Genomic DNA, 13,326 nt, shown 5'->3' with positions numbered 1-13,326 from the left:
ATCAATGGAGATTTGGTATAAAGTCAGTATATCGTGTAGGATGACACCTATTTTTTTGTTTTCAACCAAAGACATCTTTGAATTTTATGAGCACGGAAGTTTTGGAAAGGAAGTAAAAGAGGTGATTAAGGGTATTGTTTTTGTCACGTGTTGGTGATTAATACGGTAAGGATTTTTCATGATATTAGATTGATAGGCTTTCTTTGGTATAAAAATAGAAGGAAACATTGTTCGGTAGAGTGGAACAATTGGTGTAATTTTATTTTGATGTAACTCGTTTGTATGGTTTGCCACACCACTATTTGGTGGTGTTGGCTTTATGAATAAAAGTTAACTTAATAAAAAAGCTAAAACATTTTGGAATGAGGGAGGAAGGATCGGAAATAGCCATCGTATATACTGATTAAGTTGCGTACATCATTAGCGTAGGTTTATTTGATTTTTGATGTGGGATACATCATTTAAGTAATAACAAGTTTTATTACTTTTTATTTTGAAGGTTAAATATATATTTCTCCACTTGTTCTTGAAATTTCTTAAATTTTTCTAATTTCTTCAAGGCTAAAACTTTAGTCATCAATTTTTTTTCATGAAATATGAATTTTTATCAAGTGAGTTAAAGTTACAATAACAGTGTTATTATGATATTTATAAATGTGTTTTATACTACAAAACTAAAAGGGAGGTGATATTCGTACCGCTATTTTTGATATATTTATCACAACATACAAGTTTTACAGCTGACTGTATAAGTCAGTAATGCATAGTTGTAGTAAATCTATCAAAAGTAGTGGTACTAATATCACTTCCCAAACTAAAACGATTGAAATGTTTAAATTAGTAATTTTTCTCAAAAGAGAGAGGGAGGGAATATTCTGATGATGAATTTAATAACTCATATCTGCCAGCGTTTTATTGATGACTTCATATTAATGTTAAAGGAGGGAAAACATATGAGTAGAAAGTCAAGGGGGTGTTTGTAGTTAGGGGTATTTGACGAAGACATAATCGTGTGTACTCTGTAGTACAACTACAATAGTTTTGTTACACTATAGTACAAGATGGATATATAAAATATGGTTTTTAAACGGAACCTTTTAATTCATACACGGAAATTTTATATAATTGGACAATAATACCCTTAGATTAAAAAGGAAGAAAAAACCCTTTTCTCCGCCATTAATAAGAAGCTTGACTCAAAATTGATGCATCACAATAACCTATTGGAAGAGCTCGTTGAGCTCGGTCTATTTTCTTTTTTTTATTTTTCTCAAAAGGTGATTGTATATATTGATATATTATCAATATATGATGATATGTACATATAATACAAAATAAAAAATTGCACACTGTCAATTCTTGTTACATCTATACGACCCATTCCAACTTTAGTCACCATACAACAACACTCTGCATTCCGAAATATAAGATTCATGTCCTATCAGTATCAAAAACTAGACATTTACAAGGAAGAATCAATACCCATTAAGTCATGTGACCTAATCTATACTTAAAGCCGGCAACTTCCGCCCAAACTCTTACATATGGGTTATATTGGGTGACATTCTTAATTGTTTGGGTGATTTTGGGTGATTTTGGGTGATGGTTTAGATTGTAACGGGTGAGAATGGATAATAATGCTTCATCTTCAATTTTGAAACGGGTCAAATTGGGCGGAAGATTAGAAGAGTACGGTTTAATATTCGCCCAAACTCAATTAAACTAACTGATGTTACAACCAACTTCGGTCACAACCACCTCGAATTACAACAAACCTCCGACGACCACCTAGTCACCCACCGCCATTTTCGCTGTCACGGTCACCCTGGAATTAAAACCAACTTCCGACCACCACCTACCGCCACCTTCTCTGTTACAACCACCCTCGAACCACCGGTGTTACAACCAACTTCCGGCCTCCACGAGCACAACGCCACAACCTACCACCAGCTTCGCCGTCACAACCACCCTCAAACAACTAGCGTTAGAACCAACTTTCGACCACTATTCAGTTAGATGTCGAAATCAAATTGAAACAAATTAAAAGGCAACGAAATTTATGCTTGCTTTCGTTGTGTAATAAAAGGAAAAAAGATAAAAGTAAATTTAAGAATTGAGAGAGAGAAGTGAGATTTATTGTTTACACCACTATTAATATCAATAAAAGGCATATAATACGTGTAACCTTTTTTTTAAGGCAGAATACGTGTAACTTAGCTGGCTTTTTTTTTTATTTGTAGGAATAAATTTAGGAAAATGATAAATCTTTCTAACTAAATAGTTAACACCTTAACAAGATGACATGTGTTATCCACTAATTCTCTTTCTTAATCTTGCCCCCTGATTTTTCCACATGGCATCATTCAATAGTACACCAATCGTCCTACGTAATTGAATGGAACTTGGTTCTATTCCTATACCAGAAAAAGCCTAAGATCTTGATGTCTTGAAAAATCTTATCGACATTTACCTTCCCGTTAGCGAACTTCTTTTCGTTTCGAGCCAGCCATAAGCACCAACAAGTGATGAAAATAATACCTTGTACCCCCGAAGCGTAGCTAGGAGAATTAATCACTTCTCATAAATTTATATTATACATATATACTACAAACTTATGGAGTATAATAAATATAAAAAAATTATATATTTTGATTACGGACTCGTGACCGATTCATCCAATCCATACAACTTTATCATCTTACATGATATGTTTTTTATATTTAGGATAGAATTTTTAATGGCAAAAGATTTTCCTACAAAAATAAACAAGTCCTTGTTCTTTTTAGTCATTGATAAATAATAACTTGTTTCGACCCGGGTCCGTTTTGACCCGAATCCATTTTGACCCGGTCCATTTTGACCCATTTTCAAAATTACCCGTTATGACCCGACTCGTTTGGATCCATCACCCAACCCGATCCAACCCATACATTTTGAAACGGGTAATTTTGTTGTGTTACCGTATGTCAAGTGACCTAATCTAAAAGCTTTAAGCCTCATTAAGTCAGGAGACTAATAATTATGTTGTATAACTCAATGTATAAAAGATTTACATTGCAACGACTTTTCATGCTTATGATAAGATTTGTGTGGGTTGTTATTGGTTGGAAAGAAAAAACTTAGTATTTATCAGTGTATAAACTTTTGTAGTTAGTTTATATATGCAGAGGAAAAAGGTTTATTCTTCCTATGTCGTCTAAGGGTATTAATGTCCAATCATATAAAATTTCCGTGTAAGAATCAAAAAATTCCGTGTAAAAATCACTACCCATAAAATATTAATGTTCCTAAGATATACGGATTAAAATTATCATGCTAATAATATACAAAGTGGGTTAGAAGATATATCTTTGTAAATTGATGAACATAATATACAAAGTGGGTTAGAAGATGTATACTTGTAAACTGATGAGCACGTGTTGGTTGAAACAAATATTCAATAATACTCTCTCCATCTCATTTTAGTTGTCATGTTGACTAACTTTGACCATAAATAACTTTGTTTGTACTATATAGTACTTGATGAAACTTATATGAACGAAAAGTACATTAAAAACTTAATCCATTCATATATTTTATGTCAAATGTTACATGACACAAACAAAGTTATTTACAATCAAAGTTAGTCAACATAACAACTAAAATAGGACGGAGGGAGTATGAAATTTACTGTAGATAGTCGATACAAATATGTCTAACAAACACCAAAAAATAATAATAAATTTTGAATTACCAAAGACCAGATAAAATAAATTTTTTTTTTTTGTATAAAAAGCAAAAATACCAAGAACCAAAATTCCCTTTTATTGTTTGTACTAGATAATGTCAATATAAAACAATGTATCATATGAAGACTCTCCACCCACACACACATAATTAATTAACATTGCTATCGCAAGAATTGAAAATTTTTATGAAAACCTTGATATTCTTGCAGAATTTATAGTCGGCCAATAAAAAATTGAGTTTCTTTTTGCAATAAAATTAACTTTTTTTTTTTTTTTTTTTTTGAACGGCGCAATAAAATTAACTTAAGTGAATTGCATAATGTATTGACAGAAAAGAACCCCCTCCCGCACCCCACCCTCCCAACCCAAAACCCTTTTTAAGTATAAAATGAGACCGGAACCTTTTGCACCAACGACACAAGCACCTAATCCTCCTATTTATGAACTACGAGTATATCAGAAGAGCCAGAAATAGTTAACAAAATGCAAAATAGATAGACCCATTCGACAGGTATTCGTAAACCAAAGAATCAAAATTTCCCAAACTCCAAAAAGCTACCATACCCTCCACAAATCAAACAGCTTCAAACCCCTAAGAGTAATTAATGTAATCAATGTATATACATACACATAATATATAAACTATAAACTAGTTGAAATATAGTTTTGACACTTAGAAACATTGATCTAACATATTTCTGTTAGTTCAAAACGTTTAAACTATCCTGAACAAGCAAATTGTGACACAAGATGTTCACTTCCCATCCAATTTCAATTTTCATTTTCTCAAAAATGTCAATGTAACTCGATTCGTTAAATTCTTGCTAAAGTAGAAGCACAATGTTTTCAAATGAATGTTAGAATAAAGAAGGTTTAATCCTAATTTTAACAAAACTTCCAACATCAATCAAATGAATATCTCTCAATGGTCATTGCTCCATCTCGTCACTTGCGCAGCTACTTGAATTAGTTTCTCTTTTTGGCAACATCTCCTTTTTTGAGTGGTCACCACAGGGTAGCCTGAAATCAAATGTCAATAATATTATCAGTTAGAGCAAAATCATCTTTCGATTAACTAGTCAGCCGAACTGTGACAGTATTTGGCAAGCGTATTTCGAGTTAAGTCTGATTTTTAAGTAGTAAAAAGACTAGCTACAAGAAAAACAGGCCAAACGGGTCGGCTGTCACCCAAAAAAAAAAAAGATACTGAGGTCTATGTTGACCCCATTTCAACCTGTCACCATTTTACCAATCTATAGTACTTATGCGTTTGACATTTTTGAAAATTTTGGTTCAAAAGGTGTTTTTGGTTTGACAAGAATATGAATAATATATTGGTCTTAACCGAAACCATTTTGGCCCTTTTACAAATTAACAGGTCGTCATGCGTTTTATCTTCCTGAAGGGTCAAATTGATATAACAAAAACTACTTACAAGTAACAAAGGAAAAAGGTCAAATGGGTCATTCAGATCATAAGGTGTCTAAAGCCAATTTATTGCGCATAAGCCCCCAAGTCATATGTGAAAAACCAACCAAAATAAATTTGAAGATTCTACACAAAAGGGGTTGTGTCGACTCCAGCATCTACACTTACAAAATTGGCCGGTACAGATTTTAAGCTGTTAACCAACTAGCTGGACCCACCCATTTCAATCCCTAAGTAATAGAGTAATAGGGTTGATGGACAAAGTCCAAACATACCTCAACTGAAGTGCTGTTTCAGAATCAGTGTTATCGGATCCATAGTAACACACGGTATCTGGGCTGACCTGCTCATCCTTTGAATGACCAGCTGCACTGCTACTTGGCACAACAACAGGAGTGTATTCAATGAAACCCTGTGGAGCCGGTTGCTGAGTTAAAGGGAGAAACTGCTTTAACTTCTCAATCTGCAACAGAAGGTTCAACTTTTATATAAACATTAAAATACAAAGTGAAATTTGATGTTTTAAGTTTAGAGTATAATCAGGCTTACTTCCCCTCGAAGAAATTCATTTTCATAATTAAGCTCTCTCTCCTGGATAGCAAAAACATTGTAATTTAGTTAACGTGTAAGAAAAAAGAATACCATCAAACCATAATATAAGTTTATTTTTGTTTGCTATATTATATTTGCAAGTTTACCTTGCGATTTGAGCGCTCGATTTCTTCAAAAAGCATAGCATCCTGAAATTAACAGTTTACCGGTTAAAAACTACATAAAATTTCCAATACGATGGTGATGGAGTTTGAAAAAGATCCAAACCTTCTTTTCTTTGACAGATGTTAAACCATCATTCAGTTGTTGCTCTAACTGATGCAGCTCCTGAATGGTCGTACCCTCAAGATTACTACCCATTAACCTCCTACACCATCAAGACCACAATTAGCCATACGGAATAAAATAAGATTTTGACTAATTGTTGAGATTCCATTCAAATTTTTATTTACATAAGAAAATGACTTACAACTATGAGCAATGACTTTGTGTCACTACAATGTATATACTGATCTTGATTTGGCACTTTAACACACAAATTAGATAACTAAATGAGTACGTACCCATTTTCATTTCTGAGTCTTCTCACTTCGTTTCTCAAAAGTTCTAGCTCAGCTTGTTCTTGCCTCTATGAATAAATTAAGTCATGCATGAAATCAACAATAGGTAATGGATAAATTTATATATATATAATGTAACATAATGTTTTCGTAATAATAGTGCATTAGTGCATATATTGCTTTAAAATGCGAGAATGTAAGAATGTGTATGTTACAATCTCTGCTTGCAACTGTGATGTAGAAGGCTCCGTCGCCCTATTGTATCGATCGAGTATTCCCCTCATGCTGCAAATGTATATAAAAAATTTCAAAGTTAATATCAGTTACTACTCTGTTGTCCTAAAGATGATGCAACTGTTTTAATCATAGAAAGTCAAAGCCAAGTATTTAGCACTGTATAAGGTTTAGTTAATAGCTAGAGATTTCTACCATAAGTTTTATATATGCTGATGTGTTAGAATTTTAGATAAATTTTGGAACAACTAACAAGAGTAAAATAGTGCAAACTTAGCAGCTTCTCATTCATAGAACATAGTGAAAAAAATGAGTTAATCAAATGCAATAGAAAACAGGACTCATCACTAATATCATATGTATGATAATATCTTAATTCTTTAACTAGACACCCTATACTTAATTAACTTGACTTTTGAACTGTAGACAACTTTATTGACACTTAAAAGTGAAAATCGAATTCTTCTATGGTCATAAAGATATAATCATTCAAGTGCGGCCCAGTACTTTTAGACTTCCTTTTAAAATGACAAGACATGACAATTTCAAGGCCAATGTGTAGATTTATCAAATAAGCGAACTTCCGCGAAAGTTATAGCAGCTATAAGAAAAATAAAACAACAGAAACTGCACCCACATGTCCAAAATGGAGCGAAAATAGAGCATCTTTTAAATACAATATAGAGTAAGACCAATATATGTTGCACATTAGATGACAATCACACCTATCTTTCTCATATGAAGATCAAAACAACAATTGACATTATGATCATCTTCATATACTATAACAAATTAAATCAACTGTTACCAGTATATCATATTTACTCGATACAAAAACACACAGGTTTCTTTACCAGCATTCTACATTATACCTATTTGTACAAAAATTCCCCAAATCACACATAAACAGAAGTCGGGTATAAATGCCTGTGATAATGTACAAAACCATGGTATGAAACTCAATTAACACCAAATTACTTAAAACTAAAGCATAAACATCCACAATAAACACCTCTAGCAGCCCCAATTTTCAGGACTCTTGATTACCATCTACAATGCAAATAAATACATCCAAAAGCTAATTAGGTAAAATTAAATGTCAATGTCAGTCAAAATTTAGATGAAATCAAATAAATCAAATTGGAGAGTACTAATTACCCAATGGCCAATGCACATACATGCAATAACTTTACCATACCCTTACAATCAAAATCCCCAAATCGAAAATCTCAATTAAACCATAAAAAACCCCCAAAATACAAACATTAAACCCTAAACCCCAAATAAATTGTACAAATCAACTTCAAATTAAAGTCAACATAAAGTCAAAATCACATGCAAAGGGTGTGTTGTCAAGAATTTATACCTAGCACTGCAGAACTCATAAAGGCGGCCAGTATTTGAGAAAACAATAATCCCAACTTCAGCATCACAGAGAACAGAAAGTTCATGTGCTTTCTTGATCAATCCAGCACGCCTCTTTGAGAATGTCACTTGTCTTGTACTTACATTCTCTATTTTCTTAATTTCAATTTTTCCCCTGCCCATTATATTATCTACCTTCAATTTGATTTGATAAAATTAAAAATGAATTAAAACCCAAAACCCCAAACAAAAATCTTGCTTTTTTCACTAAAAAAAAGGAACTTTTTTGACTAATTGGAGAAAAAGATTAAGACCCAGTATCCTAAATTGGGTAAGAAACAAAACCCAGAAAGAATCTTGGAATTTCTTCCCTAAAAATTTGATCTTTTTTATAAGTTTTCTCTTTCTATATGTATATATATATATATATGATATATATATAGAAAATATAGAGAGAAGTTGCTAAATATGGGGAGAGTGGGGGGAGATAAAGAGGCGTTTTCCACAAATGGCGAAAGAGATATGGAAACGGCAAGCTTGCATGGCAATTTCATCAGACTCTATTCCCTGCATGACTCTTTTTCTTTTTTAGCTAACCATTGGGGGGTCTTCTTTGTGGTGGGCCCCATCCCTACTATAGTCTATCTCTGTTTTGAATTTTTATTTGGAAATCAATTTTATCTATTTATTGCCTTTGCTTGTTTCGGGAAAGTGAGTTGAAATTGGAAAAGGGGACTTTTGGTAAGTTCAAGCTTAAGTTTAACACTGAACCTTGTAGTTTGTAGTTTTCTCAAGTTGATCACGTATTCTTGTACCTTTTTTTTTCAAAGTAGTAGGTAAAGCAATGCGTACTAACACCATCAACCAAGTGGTAAAGTAATGAAGCGTTAGACGTTTTGAAAACGAGCGTTGATGTTTCGGAAAGAAAATCTTAAATTCAAAGTAATTTTACACAATGACTATGAAAAAAAACTTAAATGAGTGAAGATATAAATTTAAATTAAATACTCGAGTCTCTTGATTCTAACCTCCTCCATTTAGTAAGAAAGAGGAAAAAAGTACATTTAATGATGACAAATTATCATATAAATTAGTTTTTAATAAAATAAAAAAAAAAGTTATACTTTCTATTAAATATCACACTACCTAACCATCTCCAAATGGTCTATTGGTAAGGAGTCCTTTTTTCCGGTCATGGGTTCGAGTCTAATTGTAGGCGTATTTTGGGATTATCACAAGTATTTAATTTTCACATATAGTGGATCCGAGTGAGTTTTTCCTTCCAGATCTCTAGATAATAGGGTTTTTCATCGAGGAATTTAGATATTTATTCGACGAAGGACCCACAATAAGACAAGGTCTCTTAATTTTTTTTTTGAAAGCTGAATTTTCCTTGAGAACTTCGTGTCGCGATTCGACAGCGGTAGATCTAACATACGTTGTCTTACCCGATGGGGGGAAAACCCCCTACTAATCCTCCCGAAGGCACGATGATCATAGAGGTAAACCCTGTCTCCTCAGACTTGAACTTGAGTATACCCAAGCCAAGCCTTCATAGAAAGACTTCCTATGTACTTTCCAAGTCTTGAACCCAAGACCTCCTGCTTGTAAGGCACGCGCTCAACCACTTGAGCTAACTAGGAAGTACACAAGGTCTCTTAATATTCGCGAGTAATTCACACTTTTTCAAACCAAAAAAAATATATCACATTACTTTAACTTTTGAAGCATTTAAATTAGAACTATTTTAGTTAAACAATAAATTGCAAAAAACAAAAAGGATATTTACAAGTTTGTTGAACTTTAACACTATGTTCTTGAGTTTTTTAAAGAGAGAAAAGAAATAAATCCAAATGCTTATAAAATAGATTGAGTTCTTGAGTATTTTTAAGAAATAAAAAGAAATGAATTGATATGATATGATTTAAAAAGATTTTTTAGTTGTTTTTAGACTAAAAATCTTTTTCCCATTTTTGGAATGATTTGAAAGGATTCCAAATCTTCTATTCTAATCAAATCATTTCATTTCATTTCTTTTAAATTTCAACTCAAGAACAGAGCATAAAAGAGAATTAGAACATTGCTAACGTTGGGTGTGACAACTCCAATGTTGGTCGAGCGTAAGTATGGTGTAATCCAAAGAGTAGGTTGTTTTTGATGGTGATAATGTCAGTGTGCAGCAAAGGAATTTTCTTTGAAAAACATTAATGTTTTTGGTTGATAATTTAAATTTAAAACTTGTAATTAGTAGTTTTATATCATGTAGTATTTTATAAATACTAGTGTAAATAATATATAATTAAAGATGTTGTAGTTACAATGTGTACAATTAAATACGAGTCTTTTATAAATATGTTGTAATTAACTATAACTAAAAATGATCATTTTTTTATATTATTAGCAATAAATATAAAAATGTAATTTTTTTTACTTTATAGCCTCAACTTTTATAACAAAAAGATATTTCGTCATTATATTAATGCCTTGTTTAAATTATGATCATTCTTTTTATATTATTAGCAATAATTATAAGAAATTAAATTAAATTTTATAGCCTCAAGCTTAACCATAAAAAGTGATATTTCATCATTATGTTAATACCTTGTTAGATTTAGAATAACATCCATGTAAATGCGTAAGTAAAAGTGATGAGCGACAACTACATTGGAGAGGTGGTTCTTGGCGACGTAAAAACGGAGTAACATGTCACTTTTGCATTGTATTGCAAAAATTTGCGAGGGAGGTTTCATTTTGATGTGTAGCTATGTTGTCATAAAATGGATTATCAAACATATTGGTAGCAATTTGTGCAAATTAAAGATTGTAGCTTGGAATATAAAATGACTCAAAGGAGAGGGGTGTAGATTGTAAGTCGGAACTAAATTTCCCTTTTCATCAATATTTCTAAGGAACTATTTTGGGTTTCTTTCCGTGATTAATTATAGCTTTCTAATTCTATTAGTACGGTTTAACTTAACTAACGCCAATTCAAATAAAAAATTTAGATGGTTTGGATATGCATCTCAAAATTGTGATTTCAATACAAAATTAATCTCTCCAAATATAGTAAATAAAATGATGATTATGGTTATCTAAACTATTTAGAATTTAAATATTTTACATTATTGGAAAACACCACCATATAGATAAAAAATTATGATTGTTTAATTTATAGATGATATACTTAAATAACTTATTATCATTATTATAGTTTAAGTAAATTATATATCATGTGGAATATTCAGTTGTAACTCTATACTATCCTTATTTTAATTATAAATACCTTAACCAATATATTCGGATATTTGTAACTCTTTATTAGTTATTTCTTCGAATAGTATTTATCCTATTATAGCCTATGGATCAAATCTTCGTTAAAAGATAATTGAATTACTCGTATACAAATAGCAATTTGTATGAATTTCTAAATCTGTAAATAAAGTATAATAACTATCCAAAATAGAAAACAACTTTAAATTGAGTATAGAAATCGATTTTTGATTTTTTCTAAATCAAGATACCAAATACAAAAATTATACAAAATAAAAAGCTATTCGGATGTTAATATGTGTGAAAGTTTCTACAATTTAATGATTTATATAAATTAAAAAATGGTAATGGGGAACCCTTGGTACCACAATTGGATACCATCGACATATGATGCCGGTAAAATACCTCCATCTTAATCCCCACATGATCTGGACACCTTGAAGGATCGAAGCCGCGTATTTAAACTTTTGGATAATTTTAATATTTTGATTTCTAGACTGAAAGTTTATATATAGTTTGGTACTAATTAATGCGAATAACCCAAAGAAAAATTATGAAAGTTAATTGGATAAAGATATATGAGTACATTGTTATATAAACATTCACACAATGTTCATGATTCGCCTGGCCTACGATGAATGAAAACGAATGCAGGTAGGACGTTCTTAGTTGCTTGTTGCTAATCTCGGTTAGAATTAGAATAGTATTAGTGTTGAATTATTGAATACTACTCCTTCAACTTTCCTTTCGAGCGCCCATTTTTTTAAAGATTCAATTCTTATACCCACTAAATGCCGGAAAACCAAGACAAGTTGTGATGGCAAGGAATTCAGGTGGAAAAAACCACAGGCTTGTCATTCCGGAGACTTACCCATTTGGAGAGTCCATTTAACTTAAGATGTGCAAAAAGACGGGAAGTTACAAAACCTACAAGGGTTTATTAACAAAGTTATGAAAGACCTCCATGTAATCTGATTGTACCATAAACTGGCTTTTGACAGTTTAAAAGTTTTGTTTTTTAGAAATGAACTTTCATTTATTACCGAGAATAGCAACATTTGACACGTGGACAAGGTGACGTGGACATTTTTTGATTATGTGGCATTTTTAATGACATGTCATTCTTTATAACACAGAAAATAGAAAGGACCTTTCAAATAATACGAAAATAGCAATGACCTTTAAAAGTTTGCTTTTTAGCAATGAACTTTAATTTATAGTCGGATTACTAGAACACCTCGTCGGTGTTGGATGTGGAGATGGTTTTTTCTTCGATTTCTTCAACTAACTTAGAAACCGTCGACAGTTTGTTCGAGTTCGAGAAAACCTCTGGACCTTCGCCATCTGGATCTATCTCATGTGCGGACAAACTCTTCTTAAACGAACCAAATATGGCCTATGAAACTCTCGTCTCACCTGAACATCCGCAGGATCTCTCTCCGACGAAAACAAAGACGTTTTGACATCTAGTTTTAGGGATTTTAAAACTCGAGATAGACGAAGAAGATATAAATCTATGTCTTATGATCTTCATACACAATTTCTCAATGCTTAAAAATGGAAGAGACACAACAAAAATAAATGAAAAGAAGGTGAAATTAGCTTCAGAATATAATGACGAGAAAAAATACCTTGTCGGAACCGAAACTGAAACGAAGCCATTTTGGGAGGAAATGACATGACTGATAAAAATTAAATAGTAAATAAATAAAATATAATGTCACGTCATTAAAAAATGCCACGTAATCAAAAATGTCCACGTCACCATGTCCACGGGTCAAATGTTCATTTTCGTGAATTGGTCGCTGCCATTTTCGTGAATTGGTCGAAATGTGCACCATGTCCACGTAATCAAATGTTCATTTTCGTGAAAGTTCATTTCTAAATAACAAAACTTTTAAAGGTCACTGCCATTTTCGTGAATTGGTCGAAATGTGCTTTCTATTTTATGCAGTTATCCCGCTTATGTTTTATGAAAATGAAAAACTTCAGCATAAATGTTCCATATAGCGGTGAAACTTACGTCGATCTAAACTAAATGACCCCAAATTCTTTGTTAGGACTTAGGACATGACTGTATACATTCTCTAGGATAATCGGATTTGTTTTGGAGCAAATGATTTGCGCACCAAACATTTTATTGCATGCAAAAATACCACGACATTAATGCACATGCTACAACATTCCAG

The 13,326-nt window shown here is 32.1% G+C and overlaps 1 protein-coding gene across 1 annotated transcript; it reads right to left on the bottom strand.

Annotated features, from left to right (window-relative positions):
• Positions 1 to 4,534: 4,534 nt before the first annotated feature.
• Positions 4,535 to 8,107, bottom strand: LOC122582788 (MADS-box transcription factor 23). The gene is made up of 8 exons (XM_043755226.1): positions 7,869 to 8,107; positions 6,484 to 6,553; positions 6,272 to 6,336; positions 5,976 to 6,075; positions 5,855 to 5,896; positions 5,706 to 5,747; positions 5,432 to 5,619; positions 4,535 to 4,748 (listed from the first exon to the last, which is right to left on the bottom strand). The coding sequence occupies exons 1-8, from the start codon at positions 8,048 to 8,050 to the stop codon at positions 4,658 to 4,660; spliced, it is 780 nt and encodes a 259-aa protein (XP_043611161.1). The 5' UTR covers positions 8,051 to 8,107; the 3' UTR covers positions 4,535 to 4,657.
• Positions 8,108 to 13,326: the final 5,219 nt, after the last annotated feature.

The sequence above is a fragment of the Erigeron canadensis genome, chromosome 9, assembly GCF_010389155.1.
Source record: "Erigeron canadensis isolate Cc75 chromosome 9, C_canadensis_v1, whole genome shotgun sequence".
Classification (NCBI taxonomy): domain Eukaryota; kingdom Viridiplantae; phylum Streptophyta; class Magnoliopsida; order Asterales; family Asteraceae; genus Erigeron; species Erigeron canadensis.
This window is presented reverse-complemented; position numbering and strand designations above follow the sequence as displayed.

Bases quoted from the DNA above. Each gene is read 5' to 3' on its own strand.
- LOC122582788 (XM_043755226.1), bottom strand. From the start codon at position 8,050: ATGGGCAGGGGAAAAATTGAAATTAAGAAAATAGAGAATGTAAGTACA. The intron at 6,076-6,271 runs GTACGTACTCAT...TTGATGGTGTAG, and splicing joins AGACTCAGAAATGAAAATGG to GAGGTTAATGGGTAGTAATC. The intron at 5,748-5,854 runs GTAAACTTGCAA...TTTGCTATCCAG, and splicing joins TCGAGCGCTCAAATCGCAAG to GAGAGAGAGCTTAATTATGA.